The sequence below is a fragment of the Ailuropoda melanoleuca genome, chromosome 17 (assembly GCF_002007445.2).
Source record: "Ailuropoda melanoleuca isolate Jingjing chromosome 17, ASM200744v2, whole genome shotgun sequence".
Lineage (NCBI taxonomy): Eukaryota > Metazoa > Chordata > Mammalia > Carnivora > Ursidae > Ailuropoda > Ailuropoda melanoleuca.
Genome location: NC_048234.1, coordinates 2,461,190 through 2,478,861, shown reverse-complemented (window position 1 = coordinate 2,478,861; position 17,672 = coordinate 2,461,190). Strand labels below are relative to the sequence as shown.

Sequence of the window (17,672 nt, the reverse complement as noted above, 5' to 3'; positions counted from 1 at the left end):
GTCCAGAGCCCCTCTGACTCTCCTCTCCCTCCCTGACGGTCAGCCCACCTCAATGAGGTCCTTGCACCGCTGCACAAAGGCGTCCACCTGAGCAAATATGCTGGTCTGGTCGAGCACCCAGCCCCGATTCGAGAACCTGTGTGCAGAGAAAGACGGACCGCATCCACATGTAGGAACACTAGGTATCAGCCTGCCTATGCAAAGCTAGAACCAGGAGTCCTGGGTCTGGGGGGGAGAGGGGGCTCAGAAACAGAGGCCTCAAGAAGCAGTGCTCCTGCAGAAATGAGGGAAGAAAGGCAAGATGAAGAGAACAAGAGAGGAGACAAAGCATCTCCTTTCTGGAGGAAGATCTGTAAATAATGGAATTTCAGGCGTTCGGGCCGAAAGAGGAGGAGTAAAGCAGGAAGGATTCCTGGAATCAGGGAGGAAGGTTACGAGGGTGAGGAGAACCTAAGACGGGGAGCTAGGATAGCAGTATGCGCAGAGGGAACTGGGACCAGGTCTGGGAACATGGAATCTGCAGGCTTTTAAAAAGTGCCTCCGCCCTCAGGAGGAACGGCAGGGGAACAGCGGGACTGGGTGGGCTGGGGGACCGCTCGTACTGGGTGTGCATCTGCACGGCCCGCAGGTAGTGATCTTTCCAGGCCTGGCAGCAGGCGATGCAGCCCTGCAGGTCCTCCTTGCTGGACGTGACATGGCCCTCGAAGACACGGTCCAGAGACACGGCGTGGCAACACAGGCGAATGATCTCGTTGCTCATCTGCAGGGGGGCCGACAGCCTCCGTCTCCCCCGCCGCCTCACGCCTCGGGCCTCAGCCTCCCAGCCTTGATCGGGCTTCCGACACCCAGTGGACACCGGCCTTTGCTACTGGCCGGCGGCAACCTCTCGGGGTTCTACCCACATCCCCCAGTGCCACTCAGCTCGCTTCCCAGCGAGCACTCAGCTCAGCGGCCTGTCTCCATCACCCCGGATGAAATGCGGGCCCTGCGCCTCAAAAGCCGGCGTCCCTTCCCAAATCTGCGTCTCACTCCGGGCAATTTCCATCTTTGGAAATGAGAAAAAGCAGGTCTTCCCCTCCTGCCCGGCTCAGCCTGGGGTCCGTGCTTCCTGCCTCGCCCGCCGCACCCCAACTCCACCAGCACCGCACCCCCCGCCAGCCCTGCAGACACACACCTTTCGGAAGAGGGAGGTCAGTCTCTCCCGAGTGTTGTAGTGGGGAGAGTTGACCCAGATGATACGGATGAGACTGATGAGCTTGGGGAGCTTACTGGAGATGTCCCTAGGCCGCATGTAGGCCAGTTCCTGGTAGGGCTCCTTCAGGATTGACAGAAACGTCAGGTTTGACTGCGCTTGACGAGAACCATCCTGGCGGTGAAGGAAGAGCGGGAGTAGACTTGTCCGTTGGAAAGAACTGGTTCAAAGCAAGCACTGTTTACCCACGGGGAAGCCCCCCCTGAGCGGCCTCTCTCAAGACCTAGTACCAAGCCTCTCGGGTGTCTGAGGGCCCTGAGGCCCGGAGACCCCAGCTATCTGCTCTGTGTGCTAACTTCTACCACGGTGTCCTTGCGACCCTTCTCATGGTGAGTCCACCCCCCACACTAGACCGGGAGGCCCCAAGCTCGGGCTTTGTGTCCACCCCTCCAGTTTCTCCTGCTGAATTCGGAACCCCGCCCAAGGTCGTTACTCACCAGCTGTTGATCAGCTGACTGAGAAGCACCCCCACTCACCCCCCGTTTCACCCAGCGCCCTTCACCGCCCTGTTCTCAACCACGCTTCCAGACGTCTCCATGTAGCTGTGGCTCAGTTTCCTCACCACCTAGCTCAAAGTCCCGCCCGGGGAGAGAAGTCCTCCACGTACATATTCCACAGATCGCCCTGCCCTTCTGGGTGTCCCCAGTGCCAAGAGAATCAGCTTGTCGTACTTCATCAAATTTATTTTTTATGTGTTTATCTTGCAATTCTCTTGGCTGAACCCTATGGGTTCCTCTTTGACCCCGTGCCCTCTAGTCATCCTGCTTTGTGTAAGCCTGGTTTTCTGAGCTGGATTGTAGGGCTTGGGCTCGTGGAGGGTACTCCATGTATATTTGTCGACTAACTGGAGTCTCTATGAGCTCCCTGGGACGCTGTGTCCTACCACTTCTGTACTCTCCCCCCAGTGCAAGTCCAAACACTGGGGGCATCGGTCTTTGCTGCTGAGGATTACACTGGCCCCCTCTGCTTAGCACCCAACTAACGACTGTCCCAACCGCCATCCGCTCTCTGCTAAGCCTCCGTCCTTGAGGTCACTCACAAACCTGGATCTGCTGGGCCAGTTTCATAAAGGGCGCCAAGTAGGAGGACTTGGCAAGACGAAGGATGGATTCAATGTGCTTTACTCCCTGCTTCACCAGCTGCATACTGATGCCAGATAGGTCCATGCATCGGTTGCGCCAGAACTCAATCTCCTCCAGAGGACCTAAATTTTCTCCTGTCTCCACAGACTCCTGGGCACTGAGCACCTCCTTTATCTGCCGGGTCCAGTGGATCATGGAGGCTGCCGGGGAGAGTACAAAACCCCTTGCACTTCTCTATGCTGCTCCCCAGTTGTGTCCTTCCCTCTGCCACTTACATAGCCCTCCTAACCCAGCTCCTTTCTTTGCATCTGGCCCTCTTCTCTCCCCTAGGACCCCCAACACACCGGCAACGCCAGCCACTCACTCTCCAGCCGCTGCACCAGCTCTTTGTCCTTAACCACCACCTCGGGTGCCATGTTCATGGCCTCTGCAGGAATGTAGAGAACGGTGTGCCCCTCCAGTTTGTACCGAGTATCTAAGGAAAGGAAAGGACCATGTAGCTCACACAGGGGGATGAGTTTATGCCACCCCAGCTGCAATCACAGTTGATGATCGGGGGCCCAGCTAGTATGGAGGATTTCAGGAGAACAGGCAAAAGAAACAATGACTCTGCATTTTTTGATATCAAGAGGAAAAATGACAAGGAAACCTCATTGAAGTAAAGTAAGAGATAATCACAAAATAAGGTCAAAGATCTGCACGACGCCCTCAACACTCTCTGGTATGATACATCCACTCCCCCTAGTACTCCCACCACCACCTGCATTTCCCCTTTACCCCACATGTACTCTCAGAAATATCCGACTCTACATTTGAGCAGGTCTGGTCAACCTTCTACAGCAGAAAACTGCATCTGTATTGGAAGGCAAATCCTGTTCCCTGATCTGCTCATTCAACAAGCACGTACAGGTACCTAACTCCATGCCAGGTCGCACAGGTGCCCGAGATGAATCTCCCACCTGCCTCATTTGCTCTACTGTCAGTGCAGCACCAGAGAGAGAACAGGCACTCAAGGCTTTCTGCTCACCTGTCAGGCAGGCCAAGAATCTGTGCAGATGAGAAGCAAAATGATTCCGAATACTCTCAGGCCAGATTGTGTTTGCAAAGATCTGAGGGGCAAAGACACCACTGAGCAGCTGGAGCAGGGCCGGGATGTAGGAACCCCGCACGGTCCCAAACTGCACAGTTGCCTCAAAGTTCTCCGAGGTGATGGGAACTGGTGCGCAGCGAATGAAGTAGACAATCTGGTTCTGGGTCTGCGTGAAAGACAGTAGACCAGAGATCAGTCTCCAGACCCAGCATGATACCCAACGGAATCTGAGGCGCCAATCCTGAAAGTCTGGCTGAGTTCTTCATCACATTCCCTTAGCCTCTCCTGATCGTTCGCCAAATGGGTCTCGAGGTGCTTCCTGTTTCTTTCAGGGACATAACAGAGTCCATACCCAGACCCACGGGGAGGAAATGCAGAGAGCATGCCTTGAAGGTAGGGACTGTGTGTTCTGTCCTACTTGACTCCAGAACCTAGCACAGTTGACTGGGACATATCAGATGCTCGATAAATGTTGGGTGGATTGGATGGAAGGAAAAGGATAGAATGGAGGAAGCCCTTTTAGCTATAGGAAAAGCAGGAAGGAGAAAAAATAGAAGTAAGAGGCAACTGTCTAGGGTCTCCCATTTCAGCTGTATATACCTGTTGGCCAATTTTTCATTTACCCTTCAATTTTGTTTCTGGTGAGTCTGTGTGGCTCTTGCTATTGTTTACCTTCAGAAATGGTACAACCTTCATGTGGTCAAAGCTTTTCAAATTTAAAGTTTCTGACTTCTACGTGCCTGGAAAGGCCACTCCTCCCTAAGATCAGATTCTCCATTTGGGTGTGCGCACTTTTGTACCTACTCTTTATAATTCATGTAATTCTAAAAACTGAAAAGGAAGCACAAAGAAGAAATTAATAATCACCCATCTTCCCACTACCCAGAATTAAATTTTGGCACTTCGAGTGTATTTTTTTAAAAGCTTAACACCATTATTTTTGTTAAAATGATATACATATGTAATACCATATGATTTTACTCGTGTGGTATTTAAGAAACAAAACAAACCATCAAAGGGAAAAGAGAGAGAGAGAGAGAGAGAAACCAAGAAACAGACTCTTGGGGCGCCTGGCTGGCTCAGTCAGTAGAGCATGCAACTCTTGGTCTTGGGGTCATGAGTTCGAGCCCCATGTTGGGTGTAGAGATTACTTAAAAATAAAATCTTTAAGGCCTTATCATTTTAAAAAAATGACATACATATGTTAATTATAGATAACTGAAACAATACAGAAAAATATACATATAAGAGCTAAGCTGCCATCTAAAATTCCACCACCCAGACATTAATGCTGTTAACATTAGAGAAAATGTTATTCCAGACATCTTTCTATAGACTGACACGTACAGAACAAATCAATTAAAGGTCATTGCAAAATAGGATCATGCTATTTTTTATTAAAAGCATTAGATTTAATTTTACTTGGATTTAACAGAATAAAGAGACTCTGGTGTGAATAAAACACAGGCATCACTGAGCTTCAAAAAGTGTTTCTTCGTCTAGGAAAGACTTCTTTCTGAAAGACCTCTTTCAAAAGTCATATGAGATTATTAAAAAATACTGAGGTCCAGGGGCACCTGGATGGCTCAGTCGGTTGAGCATCCAACCCTTGGTTTCGGCTCAGGTCATAATCTCAGGGTCGTGAGAGCGAACCCAGTATCAGGGTCCGTACTCAGCCCAGAGTCTGCTTCTCTCCCTCTGTCCCTCCCCCTACTTGTACTAAATAAATAAACAAACAAACAAAACCTTTACAAAATTTTGAGATTCATTTTCCACTACCTTTCAATGTGAAGTCCTAGTGACTCGCTGCTTTGAGAAATAAGGACCCTGGCACCTCATACTCCCTCTGTTGCTCAGCACTGCTCAGTGTTTGTCACACTATTACGTTTACGCCGACCAGGCTGGTGGCATTCCCGTTCCACAGCATAACCATAATGCCAGTGGTTATTTAGTATCAGTTTTTATTTAAATGAATTGAATGTTCATAGATTCTCTATTCCTGAGTTATTTGGTTCTTCTTTTTTTAAGATTTTATTTTTTTTTAAGATTTTATTTATTAATTTGACAGAGATAGAGACAGCCAGCGAGAGAGGGAACACAAGCAGGGGGAGTGGGAGAGGAAGAAGCAGGCTCATAGCGGAGGAGCCTGATGTGGGGCTCGATCCCATAACGCCGGGATCACGCCCTGAGCTGAAGGCAGACGCTTAACCGCTGTGCCACCCAGGCGCCCCTTATTTTATTTTTTTTAAGATTTTAAGATTTTATTTATTTATTTGACAGAGATAGAGACAGCCAGCGAGAGAGGGAACACAAGCAGGGGGAGTGAGAGAGGAAGAAGCAGGCTCACAGCGGAAGAGCCTGATGTGGGGCTAGATCCCAGAACGCCGGGATCACGCCCTGAGCCGAAGGCAGACGCCCAACCGCTGTGCCACCCAGGCGCCCCTATTTTTTTTAAGATTTTATTTATTTGACAGACAGATACAGCAAGAGAGGGAACACAAGCAGGCGGGGTAGGAGAGGGAGAAGCAGGCTTCCCGTTGAGCAGGGAGCCCGATGCAGGGCTAGATCCCAAGACCCTGCGATCATGACTGAGCTGAAGGCAGACACTTCACGGCTGAGCCACCCAGGCACCCCTTTAAGGTGTTATTTTTAAATCAACTCCCCACCCAACGTGGGGCTCGAACTCACAACCCTGACATGCAGAGTCACGCAATCTTCCAACTGAGCCGGCCAGGCGCCCCCCGTTTGGTTCATGTCTTAAAGGAATAGATTTCCACTGATGATTTTATTTTTGCTTTATAGAGCAGGGTCCTTTCAAGATCGAAAATGACTACACATTTGTTGCCTTTGTATTTGACCATCCTGGCTGGGAATAAAATGCCTGGGGCACGCTGCCCTTCCTGGAGAACTCTGTGAAGGTGTTCTTCAGGTGAGCGGAGAAGCCTGCCACCAGCCTAATGTCTCCTCTGGGTAGACGATTTGCTTTTTTGACTAGAGGGCTAAATCATTCTTTCCCAAATTTTTATTTTGAAAACAATTCCAACTCATAGAAAAATTGAGAAAAAAAAAAGTGCAGTGAACAACATACCCTTCAGCTAGATTCACTGATTGTTCACATTTTGCCCTATTTGTGCTCAAGGACACTCCCTTACTCTCTCCCTCTCCCAGCTGAGCCATTTGCGAGTGAATGTGACACTGCACCCCTAAATACTTCAGCATATAGCCCCGAAAAATGAGGATCTTCTCCAACATACCCAACACTGTAATTACCACACTCAGAAAATTAAACTTCATATAATACTTTATATAACACAGAATACAAATTTGACGTTCCCCCGTGGTCCAAATAACGTCATTTACAGCTGTTCTTCGCCACCCAGGATCCAATCCGGGATCACACGCGGTCATGTGTCCTCGGTCCCCTTGAATTCCGCACAGTCCCTGATCTAACGGTCCAGGCCTGTTGTTTTCCAAAATGTCCCTTAATTTGGATGCATCTGATTGTTTCCTCATCATTCAAGTTGCACATTCTTGGCAGGAAGGCCACATCAGTGATATTCCTAAAGAATTAATTTCCTTGGAGTTTATAGTTGACCTAAGATGTGTGTTGGCATTAAACATCGCGAGACAAATTTTGTGGAAGAAAGTACCTTCTTTCAAGTCCCAGATTCAGTTCCTTCTGTGGGTCAGGGAAATCCTTTGTATTTTAGCTTTAAATTTACACGGCTTCATTCGTTGGCACTCTGTATTAGATCACCCTGTCTTATTAACTTTCTGCTAATTATGTTGTCGTTGGCTTTCTCTTCCTCGTGCACTGTAATTATCTCAAGCCTCTCTTCTGTGGCAGTTCACATTCTGAGCGATAGCTAGTCAGCTCCTTGCTCATTCTGCCCTACGAGTTTGGGAGCACGCGGCTTTATTTCCTAAGATCCGCAATCTCCCCTTTATCTCTTTCTCATGTGGCATCATTTCGTCTCTCTGCATTTTAAAAATTGAACACATGCTCTTAGTCGTACCGGAACGTGATGCCGCTGTGAGGGGTCTCCTTCTGCTCCGTTGTTCTCCTTTGCACGCTTTGTTCCACGTTTTCGCCCTCTATGTAATACACTTGGAGTCGCCCTGCAATTTCTGTCCTCATGCTTGAGCAGCTCCGTGAATTCGTCCTTTCTGCTCTGACGTCCTGTGGGTGACTCCTTGATGTCCCGCTGTGCGAACCCAGTGTCTTCTCCCCCCTCGAAGTGAAAGGGAAAGGATTGGGTGTTTCACGTTCTGTTCACTTTTCGCTAGCCTAAGGGAATTGCAGGAGGGGATGGGCAGGTGGTTAAGGCTCATTTCAGACAGCGTAAAATCTTTGTTAAAATACCTGGGCTTTCTTTCTCCCTTTTCAGATTTTGCTCAATGCCCAACTGAAGTTCCCATCTTGCTGGGGGTCCTCCATACCCGTGGGGAGGACGGTTTGCCTAAGTGCATAGACCTTTCATTGGTCACCCACTTTTTTAAATTGATTAGATTATCCTTCTTTCCTTCTCTACTCTTGGGTATTGGGGGGTTTTTTTCTTCTTCTTCTTCTTCTGGTTTTACTTTTTGCCCATTTTATCAAGAGTAATAATTTTTTAAGGCAGTTTCAATTGGCCATCTTATCCCAAAAGGATACATTGAAGTCTGTGATCTTAGAGTATATTTCCACATACCAAATGAATTTTCTTCAGCCTCATTAAGGCATAATTGACAAATAAAAAACTGTATATATTTAAGGTGTACAACTTGATGTTTTGATATACATATACATTGTGAAAGAATCACCACGATCAAGCTAATTAATATACCCAGCATTTCACGAGGTACCATTTTTTCTGTTCGTGTGTGTGTGCGCGCACGCGCGTGTGCAGAAAACACTTAAGATCCGCCCTCTTAGCAAATGTCATGTATACCACTAGGGGGGATTATTTTTCCCCTAGATTCCACATATAAGTGAGATCATACAGCATTTGTCTTTCTCTGACTTATTTCAGCTAGCATAATGACCTCGAATTCCATCCGGGTTGTTGCAAGTGGCAGGATTCTTTCCTTTCTCGTTGCTGAACAATATTTCACTGTGTGTGTACAGAACTTTCTTTATCCATCATCCATCGATAGACACTTAGGCTGTTCCCCTATCTTGGCTATTGTAAATAATGCTGCGAAGAACATGGGCTACAGATACCTTTTTGACATAGTAATTTCATTTCCTTTGGACATATATCCAGAAGTGGATTGCTGGATCCTATGGTAGTTCTGTGTTTAATTTTCTGAGAAACGTCCATACAGTTTTCCTTAGTGGCCACACCAACTTACATTCCCACCAGCAGTGCACCAGGGTTCCCCTTTCTCCACGTCTTCACCATTTGTCATCCCGTCTTTTCGACGATGGCCATTCTAACAGGTGTGAGATGGCATCTCACCATGATTTTGATTTGCATTTCCCTGATTAGTGATACGGGGGCACCTTTCCAAATACCCGTTGGCCATTTGCATGTCTTCTTTGGAAAAAGTTCCCTTCGATCCCTCTGCTCATTTTTTGATTTGATTGTTCTTTTCACCATTGAGTTGTAGGAGTTTTTTATATATTTTGGATATTAGCCTCTTATCAGAGCTAGGATTTGTACATATTTTCTCCCACGCCTTACATGGCCTTTGCATTTTGCTGATGGAAGAAGCCCTGCTGTGCAGAAGCTTTTTGATTTGATGTTGTCCCACTCACTTAGTTTTGCTTGGTTGACTTTGGTTTTGGTGTCAGAAATTCGCACCCTCTGACCAACATTTTCCCATTTCCCCCTCCCCCCAGCTAAATAGATTTTTAATGGAAAACTTTGAGTTCCATATTTCCCAATCCTATGCATTGAATAATCCATTCTTCCCCACAGATTTTAGATGGAGTTTTTATAGAAAATGCTTACATATACGTGTCTGTATTTTGTGTCTTTCATGTTGTGTATATGATGTATATTCCGGGCCTAGTATTAAATAAATAAAAAACTCTGTTTTATTTAATTTTAATTTAATTTTACCTTATTTTATGTGGGCTCCATGCCCAACACAGGGCTTGAACTCATGACCCTGGGATGCAGAGTCACACGCTCCACCGACTGAGCCTGCCAGGTGTCCCAACTCTGTTTTAATCACTACAGTTAAATACAAGATTTTCATATTCACAGCTCTCCTTCAGTATTTTCCTTCTTCGTCATGTTCTTTGCTATTTTCATGCATTTTTCCAGATATATCTTCAAATCTTTACACAAGAGATTTAGGGACTGTGGGGCTTTGGAGTTGCGTTAAAACAGTGCATTTGTCTGGATAGAATGATCTTTATAATTAAGATTCCCACTCAGAAACAGGATATGGCTCACTGTGTAGTCAGATCTTCTGACACGGCCTGCAACACAGTTGTTTTCTTTCCTATAAATCCTACACATCTTTGCAAATTTTTGTTTCTTTTCTGAATGAGATTTTTTTTTCCATGTCGTCTTATAGCTGACGATTGCCCATGTGCAGGAAAAAGCCACAGTCTGTCTTCGCTCTTGTTTAATCTGGAACATTTCACAAACTGTGTCACCGCACAGGGCCGCACTCATGTTCATTATCATTTTGATTCTTGTACATGTGCTGCCAATAAAAGCAAAGCAACAGCCTTCCTCTTTTCCAACACTTTATTTCAAAAATATCAAATGCAGGAAAGTTACAAGAATTTACCAGTCATGACCTGTACACCGCCCCCCAGAGGCTACCGCTAACACTCTGCTCTATGCCTGTCCTTTAACTGTCTCCCTACCCGCGGTTTACTCTTCACTAATGCATCTTCCACATTGTTGAAACAGTTATCTACCTAATCCACGAAGGCCTTCGCTAGTTCCCTCTGGGATAGAGGCCAAACTGTCCAGCCTAATACACAGGGCCTCCCACAAGCTGCCCCAAACCCACCTTTTCAGGATCACTTCCCAAAGCTCTTCTTTGCACATAGTTCTTTACCACACTCTTCTTACCCACACTCGATAAAATCCTATTTACTGTTGATCTCCACCTGAAATAGCACCTCCACCACCGAGCCCTGCCAGCCCTCCACTGGCTTTATCAGTTGCCCCCATCAAGCTCCTATAAAGCTCTGCCCGTGGCATCGTAACATACCGTAAATATTTTGTATACGTCTGTCTTCCCCACTAGACCATGAGATCACCAAAAGCGAAACCCTACCTCATTTCTCTCTGTACCCCACTGCCAAGCAGGGTTCCTGACACACCATGAGGCTCCACAGATCTGGGGTCCAGGAGGTAAGACTCGAGATGACTGAGATACGCAGCACCCTCAGCCCCCTGGCAGACCGCCTGGGAGTCGGGAGAGCAGGGTACCCACCTGTACGGGCATGCCCAGATCTAGCTTCAGCCCCATATACGGGTCGATGAAGATGGTGAGGATGAGCTCCGAAGGGTCCTGGACAAAGTGTTCCAAAATGGCATCATGCTCCTCTGTCCAGACGGCATCTGCTAGTCCTGTCAGCACAGCTTGGGACAGGAAAAGGGGCTTCTACAGAAGGAGAGCAGAGAGCCGAGGCAGGTACAACTGTTAGGATGAGTCCTTTCTCCCACCCACAAGCACACACGAAGACATGGGGGACGAGAAGTCAGAGGGGTCTGGAATGGTGAAGAGAAGGCTAAGGATGACCTGAATGACAGGTCTCAAGCTTCTGAAGAAACAAGACGATAAGATCCCCTTGCTTCTACAAGTAAAACTAGAACAGATCACTAGAGGAAAAGTGGGGGATATTATCTTCCCAAGATATGTCCTTTATGCCTGTCGTTGCCAAAACGCATCATCAAGCAATCCTCAACCTCAAAGTAAAATTAAGTCAAGGGAACCTGTAGGATATTAGCCTAAAGTAAGCAACCAGGAGCAAGGATGGCGAGCCAGAAAAAGGATAAGGCTGCAGCCTCCCAGGGTACTGAAGTAATAAGAGGTATCCAGTGAAAGCCAATTGGCATAGCAGAAAGCAAGAAGGGGGGAAAATACAAGACTGGGAAACACCAAAAAATATATCAATTAGATGGAAAATTAATTATAACTAGTGACTCGAAAAAAATTCATCTATAGAACTCTACTAAATAATTCAGGAAACTTGGGACTCAGTCAGAGGAGCGTATGACTCTTGATCTCAGGGTTGTGAGTTCAAGCCTCACGGTGGGTGTAGAGATGACTAAAGAAAACAAATAAGCTTTAAATATTTAAGGAGACTAGAAAACATGAAGATGAACATGGGGAGTCACCCTGTCCTTCTCCCAGTTCTCCTGGAACATAAGAAGGAGTCTCTTTCACTTAAAGTTTCCAAGTCAAGAAAACTCCGTGCTCTAAGATCTCTCCCATAGAAACATGTAGATGAGCCTATAAGAGAAACACAACGACCCCAGGAAACGAATGAACAAAAGGACATGAACAGGCATGTCACACGTCATAGAAATCAGAAAGTGAAAATATGAAAAAATGTCCAATTTCACTTGAAATCAAAGAAATACAAATAAAAATAGAGAAGATAGAGCATTTATTGCTACGCTGCTAACACCCAGACCTGGAAAGTGCTTGCTGGCCAAAATGTGCGATTCGTTCGGAGAACAGCTCGGTATCCCATACTAAGCTTGTCCCAGTTTGACTCAAGGTGGGGAGACAAGGAAGCAAAAGCTACGGGAACTGTCCCTCCCATAAAGCCCCCTTCTCCTGGGGGGTATGGACGTCTTGGTCCTGGACTCAGCAGACCGGGTTTGTGGCAAGCAGGCTCCCAGGAGAGAGTAAGCAGAAGCAAGCGAGAGCCTGAAGAGAATTCCTGGCGCTGCACATTACAGCGAGCCCTCTGATTGCCCGGTTACTGGCTCAGGGAAAACCCTCACCTACCACGTCCACCTCAGGCTCCGGGAACTCTTCCTTCTCTACTTCGGGTTCCTCCAGTGTTGGCTCTAGGAAGAATAAACATTCCAAAATGAAGGCGTTTCTTCAAAACGTAAACACAGAGTCACCAGAGGAGCCCACTATACTCCCCTGCGGGCATATGCCCAAGAGAACCGGAGGCAGGGACTCCACTAGACACCCCGAGCCCCCAGGCTCACGGAGGCACGAGTCACAGCAGCCAAAAAGGGGAAACAGCTCAAGCGCCCATCGGCAAACGATGGGATCCGCAAATTGCAGAGGCGTATGATTCGGCTATAGGAAGGAACGGAGGTCTGCCGTAAAGCCACGCCACGCACGAACCGCGAAAGCACGACGTTAGGCGGAAGAAAGACCGCACGCGGCGTCAATCCACTGACGTGAAATGTCGAGAACAGGCAAACCCGCAGAGAGGGAAAGTGGACTGCTGGTTATAGGGATCCGTGGGGGAGTGGCTGCTAAAAACTAGGCTCCGATGCCGGGGGGGGGGGGGGCTCAGTCGGTTAAGCGCCTGCCTCCCAGGGTCCTGGGATCAAGCCCTGAGTTGGGCTCCCTGCTGAGCGGGGTCGTCCGCTTCTCCCTCTCTTTCTGCCCCTCCCCCTGCTAGTGCGCACGCGCTCTCTCTGATAAATGAAATCTTTATTTTAAAAAGGTTTTTCAAATTATAAATATGGAATTATAAACCTGTCCTCCTTCTTTTCTTAAACGGAATCGAGGAACACGTAAGGAAGCAAAGGTTGTTAATACAGACCTCCAAAGGGTATCTGCCCTTCTACCCACCTTTACCGAGAACCATCTTAGGCCCTTCTTAGACCCAGCATCTGCTATAAAAATATAGCACAGACTATAACAAAATACCACTGAGAGCCTCCTTCTGGGTCACGGACTTCTCATGGTGTCCTCACGTGGAAGACCGGGCCACGCAATCTCTCTGGAACCACTTTCATAAGGCACTTATCCCATCCATGACATGATTTAAGCACCTCTCACGATTTAAGCAGCTCTCAAAGGCCCCACCTCCTAATCCCATCACATCGGTCATTAAGATTTCAACATATTGGGGCGCCTGGGTGGCACAGCGGTTGAGCGTCTGCCTTCGGCTCAGGGCGTGATCCTGGCGTTGTAGGATCGAGCCCCACATCAGGCTCTTCTATGAGCCTGCTTCTTCCTCTCCTGCTCCCCCTGCTTGTGTTCCCTCTCTCGCTGGCTGTCTCTCTCTCTGTTGAATAAATAAATAAAATCTTAAAAAAAAAAAAAAGATTTCAACATATTAATTTGGGGGGCGGGGACACAAACCTTCAGACCAGAGCAGGCCCCTCAGTCTCCTCTGGAGAAGGCCTCAATCCCTTCCCAACTCCAGAGATGACGGGGATTACTGGGTGTTTCCGGGCTGCTTTGGAGGCCCCAGGCCCCTCTGAACCTCTGTTGGGGTTATGTGTCTCCACGTCAAACGATAAAAAGGCTTAGAGCTCAGGGAGTCCTAGATTCTTTGTCTTTGCTGGTCAATGCTTTCATCCAGAATCTCCTTCCCTTCCCACACCGGAGCCTCGCTGCCTCTCCTGCTCCAGCCTCCACTCCAGGTACCCAGCCTCTGGGAGCCAGTCCCACGTTAAATGCTTCCGAGAGAACTCAGAAGGAAACACGCTGCATATTTCTAATGTCTGGATCCTAGGGACCCTGTGTACCCTGGAGGACCCCTCTCCCAAACCATGTTTAATCTCCCCACTGTTAGTATTAAAAGGGGATTCCATTTCTGTCCCTCTTGACAGGCTGCCAGCAGTGTAAAGAAGCCCCATGGAAAAGAGGAGGGCTACGCTTAGTTCATAGTCACATCTACACTGGCCAGTGCTCCAAGGGGACAGCCCAGGGTCAGCGACAGCCACCCAAAACCTTCCAACCCACAGGGATGGAGTCCCTTAGATCAAAGCCACGGAAGGCAGGCTCTTTAAGCTCTTTTCTCCCCCGATGTAGACATCAGGCTGCTTCTCTCGTGGCCCTGAACCTGGACCTCCTGAGTCTACAGAGGCCCCTGCCAAAATGCAGGCAGAGCTACGAGAGCCTGAAACAGATGGGAGAAAGCATCAGTCAGGCTTAGGATTCAAAGGGTGGCAAGGCAGGCTGAGTCTCCATGGTGATGGGCTTAATGGGAGAAGAACATTATTTGTTTTGCCACCCAGGGTGAAAATGGGAGAAAGGAAGAGATCAAACCCTCTTCAGGGTGGTAGGAGCAACCGGGAACACTTGAAATCAGGAGGAAGAGGCGAAGATAAAGGACTGGCTAGTGAGCTCTTGGTGTATTGGGAGTGGGGAGACAGCGGGGCGGGGGGGTCAGGGAGGAAGACAGAAAGAACAAGTACAAGGCTGGCCAGGAAGAAAACACAGAAGAAGGACCCCAGCAGCAGGCCTGAGATTCCTCCAAACCCCCCGGCTTCCTACCCAGAAGCAACAGCCCTCGGACCCTCTTTAAATACCAACATTCTGCCTCCAAGCTCTTCCCCGGCAGGTACCCACCAAGCTCCTCCTTGAAGGGCTCAGGCTCCGGCTCTGGCTCGCCAGAGGCCAGGGTGGTCTCCGCAGCCTGCGAGGCCAGTGCGGCCGCCTGAGCAGCTCTCCTGCGGTCGCCTCCGCGACTGGCACTTCCCTGGGCACTCACTTTCCACTTCTTCTCCGTTCTGCTGGACATGGTGCAGGCAGGACCTGCAGACAATGCGGGCAGCTGGGGGTCCACCACCAGAGCCACCCTCACCCCGCCCCCCAGGATACTCAGTCCCTTCTGAATTCACAAACTGAGATCCCCCCACTCCATATCATAATCTCACCTGGGGATACCCACACCCTGCTCCATTAACCGCAAGGGGCCTTGCAGACCTCACTCCTTTCCCTGGGGAAATCCCACTTTCCTTCAGAGCATTGGGTCAAATATCGAAGTCAGTCCCTTAAGCTTGCTTTAGGAATGAATGGAAGTTGAAGAAGGTAGCCTCTAACAGACACCTTCTCATGGTTTAGGAGGGTTTAGGAACCCCTCTCTCTGCCCAGAAGTGTCAGAACGGAAGATCACCAGGGAAAAAATCTACCAAGCTGAGGTGTGGTTGCACGCACCCAAAACCACCTTACCCCTCGGCCATGGGCGAGCAAGAGAAGGCCCATGGAAGGGAAGACTGTGCCTGGGTTCCCCACCCTTGTCTCTGTGTCAAGTCAATGAAACACACCAAGATGATTTTCCTATGTAGCTCCTTTCCTCCCAGCTTACTAATAACCTCCTGCAAGGGGGGGGAGGGGGCATGGAAAATTCTCTTCTTACCCACACTAAAACGTGCAACCTCCTTAAGCAAAGAAAAACCGTATTGGTGACATGTCTCTTTAGTTTTTCATTGCTGGGGGGCTGCAGGGGGGTAGGAACCCTGTTTTGTGTGTACTGAAAAGGTCTCTTGGCATAGTTGACTAAGTAACTCTGGGCTAATCCATAAGGAAGGCCAAGATCACTGGACTCCTCACCCCCTGAGAACAGACTGGGAGAAGGAAGGAGGAAAGTCAACCAAGGTGGAACTTCCCACTGTGTCTGAAGGAGGAAGGCCTCGCTCAGGAAAGCAGGAGCATCTCTGGCGGGCTTTTGGAACCCTAGGGGCAAACGTGGGGCTGGCTGGGCATCCCTCCAGCATCTGGCTCCAGCCTGGCAGCCACCTGTGGCTTTCCTTCCTCATCCCCACAGGCTGCCCCAGGCATTGATCACAGGTTATGAGTTTCAGACTTGAAGGATGTGTACTTTGCTCCAAGGAAAAACGTTCTATTAGGCCAACGCATCGATAAAACCAACTGCAGCGTCGCTGCCGGTCTCCAGAGAAACGTCAGGCTGTGCTTCCCTGCCTCTGGCCCGGGGCCCCAGGAGCGTTCGCGGGCCAGGCTGGGGGCACCCTCCCCACGGGGCTCGCCCCCCAGTCCGCCACGGCGGCCTGGGGAGGGGCTGCTCTGCCAGCCTGGGGACCCGCGCCACCGCCCAGGGGACCGGCCCTGTCCTCAACTGGCTCCCAGGCGGCAAACTTGCCTACAACGGTCACAACTGTCCCCCTCCCCCCCGCGGCGTCTCGACCTCCACCGCCCCTTCTTCTCCCCTCCCCCTAACACCTGGCCTTCCCGTCCTCTGCCCTCCCCCATCACGGCCCCTTCTCCCTCAAGCTTCCCACGTCTCCCCTCGTCCTCTCTGCCCCCGACACACACCTCACGACGCCGACCCTGTCCACCCTAGGCCGGCCGACCGGCCACTCCAGCTGGGAAGTCGCCCCGCGAGCCCCGCTCCAGCCAGCGCATGCACGCGTCGCCAAGGCAACCCCGCGCGGGGAGGGGCGAGCGGCCCGGGCACGAGCCCGGCCTCCAAGGCGCAGGCGCAGGGCAGCCCCGCTCCGCCGCCCGGCCGCTCTGCCGCCCGACTAGGGCCGCGTGCGCCCCGGGGGACTCGCAGCCAGAGGGGCCGGCGGGCCGGAACCGGCCACCGAGTCCGGCAGGCTGGAGGGGGGCCGGGTCTGGTTCGAGGACGGGCTGGAAGGGCTGGGGCTGAGACCACGAGCTGCCCTCCCGTGGGACACCGAAAGGGTCGGGGGAGCCCCCGCGTCCGACCCCGCGCCCCAGTCTGCGGGCTCGCTCCCGCACGCGGCCGGCAGGTGGCGCCCGGCGTCCCGCCTGCGGGGCTGGTCGGCGCTCTGGAAGGCGCTCCAGGATTTCGAGGCAGCCGTGGCTGCAGCTGGGTCCGGGGGAAAAACCGGGGCTGGAGCACCCCTGCCCTCCCGCTCGTTTTCCCTTGTCTGCGCTCGGACCGGGGTCTAGGAGCGCCGGGCCGCGCGGGGCAGGGGAGGGCAGGGAAGAACGGAACTGGAATTTTTGGAACCTGGGGATTGGCTCTGGGAAGCGTCGCCCGTTTTGGGGGGAACGGGAGGCGGGGACTCCCTGGGGAAGGTGACCGGGCCGGGGAGGGGCTCGGCTCTCCGTGAGAACAAAGGCTGAATCCTGGGGAAGCGAGAGGAGAGGGGGCGTGAGAGGTGGGGGGCAGACCTCAGCTGGGGCTAGGGGGCGCTGTGGGCCCGGGGCCGCAGAGGGGGCGCCTGGAACCCTGGGCTCTACCTGTGGCGGGAGAAGCTGGAGCGAGGAAGCCAAGTCAGGGGGATGGGAAGGCACCCTCCCTGCTTCCATCAATAGTGCCTAATTAAGACAAAGCCAGCAGTGAGCCCACTGATTACATTTCCATGAGGAGCTAAATTGATGACATTTTCTTTCCTGGATGAGGAGGGGGAGGAGCTGGAACCTCAGTTCCCCC

At 50.5% G+C, this 17,672-nt stretch overlaps 1 protein-coding gene across 1 annotated transcript in view; it reads right to left on the bottom strand.

Moving 5' to 3' along the window:
* Nucleotides 1-16,698, bottom strand: part of DNAH2 (dynein axonemal heavy chain 2) — a 90,911-nt gene extending 74,213 nt beyond the window's left edge. Inside the window, exons 1-8 of the mRNA XM_034646815.1 lie at nt 16,583-16,698; nt 14,879-15,064; nt 12,338-12,399; nt 10,811-10,981; nt 3,362-3,590; nt 2,699-2,809; nt 2,296-2,534; nt 1,175-1,366 (exon numbers count right to left, since the gene is read on the bottom strand). Of these exons, the coding sequence (XP_034502706.1) occupies nt 1,175-1,366; nt 2,296-2,534; nt 2,699-2,809; nt 3,362-3,590; nt 10,811-10,981; nt 12,338-12,399; nt 14,879-15,050 (1,176 nt within the window). The 5' untranslated portion in view covers nt 15,051-15,064; nt 16,583-16,698. The remainder of the gene's footprint in view (nt 1-1,174; nt 1,367-2,295; nt 2,535-2,698; nt 2,810-3,361; nt 3,591-10,810; nt 10,982-12,337; nt 12,400-14,878; nt 15,065-16,582) is intronic.
* Between the last annotated feature and the right edge of the window lie 974 nt (nt 16,699-17,672).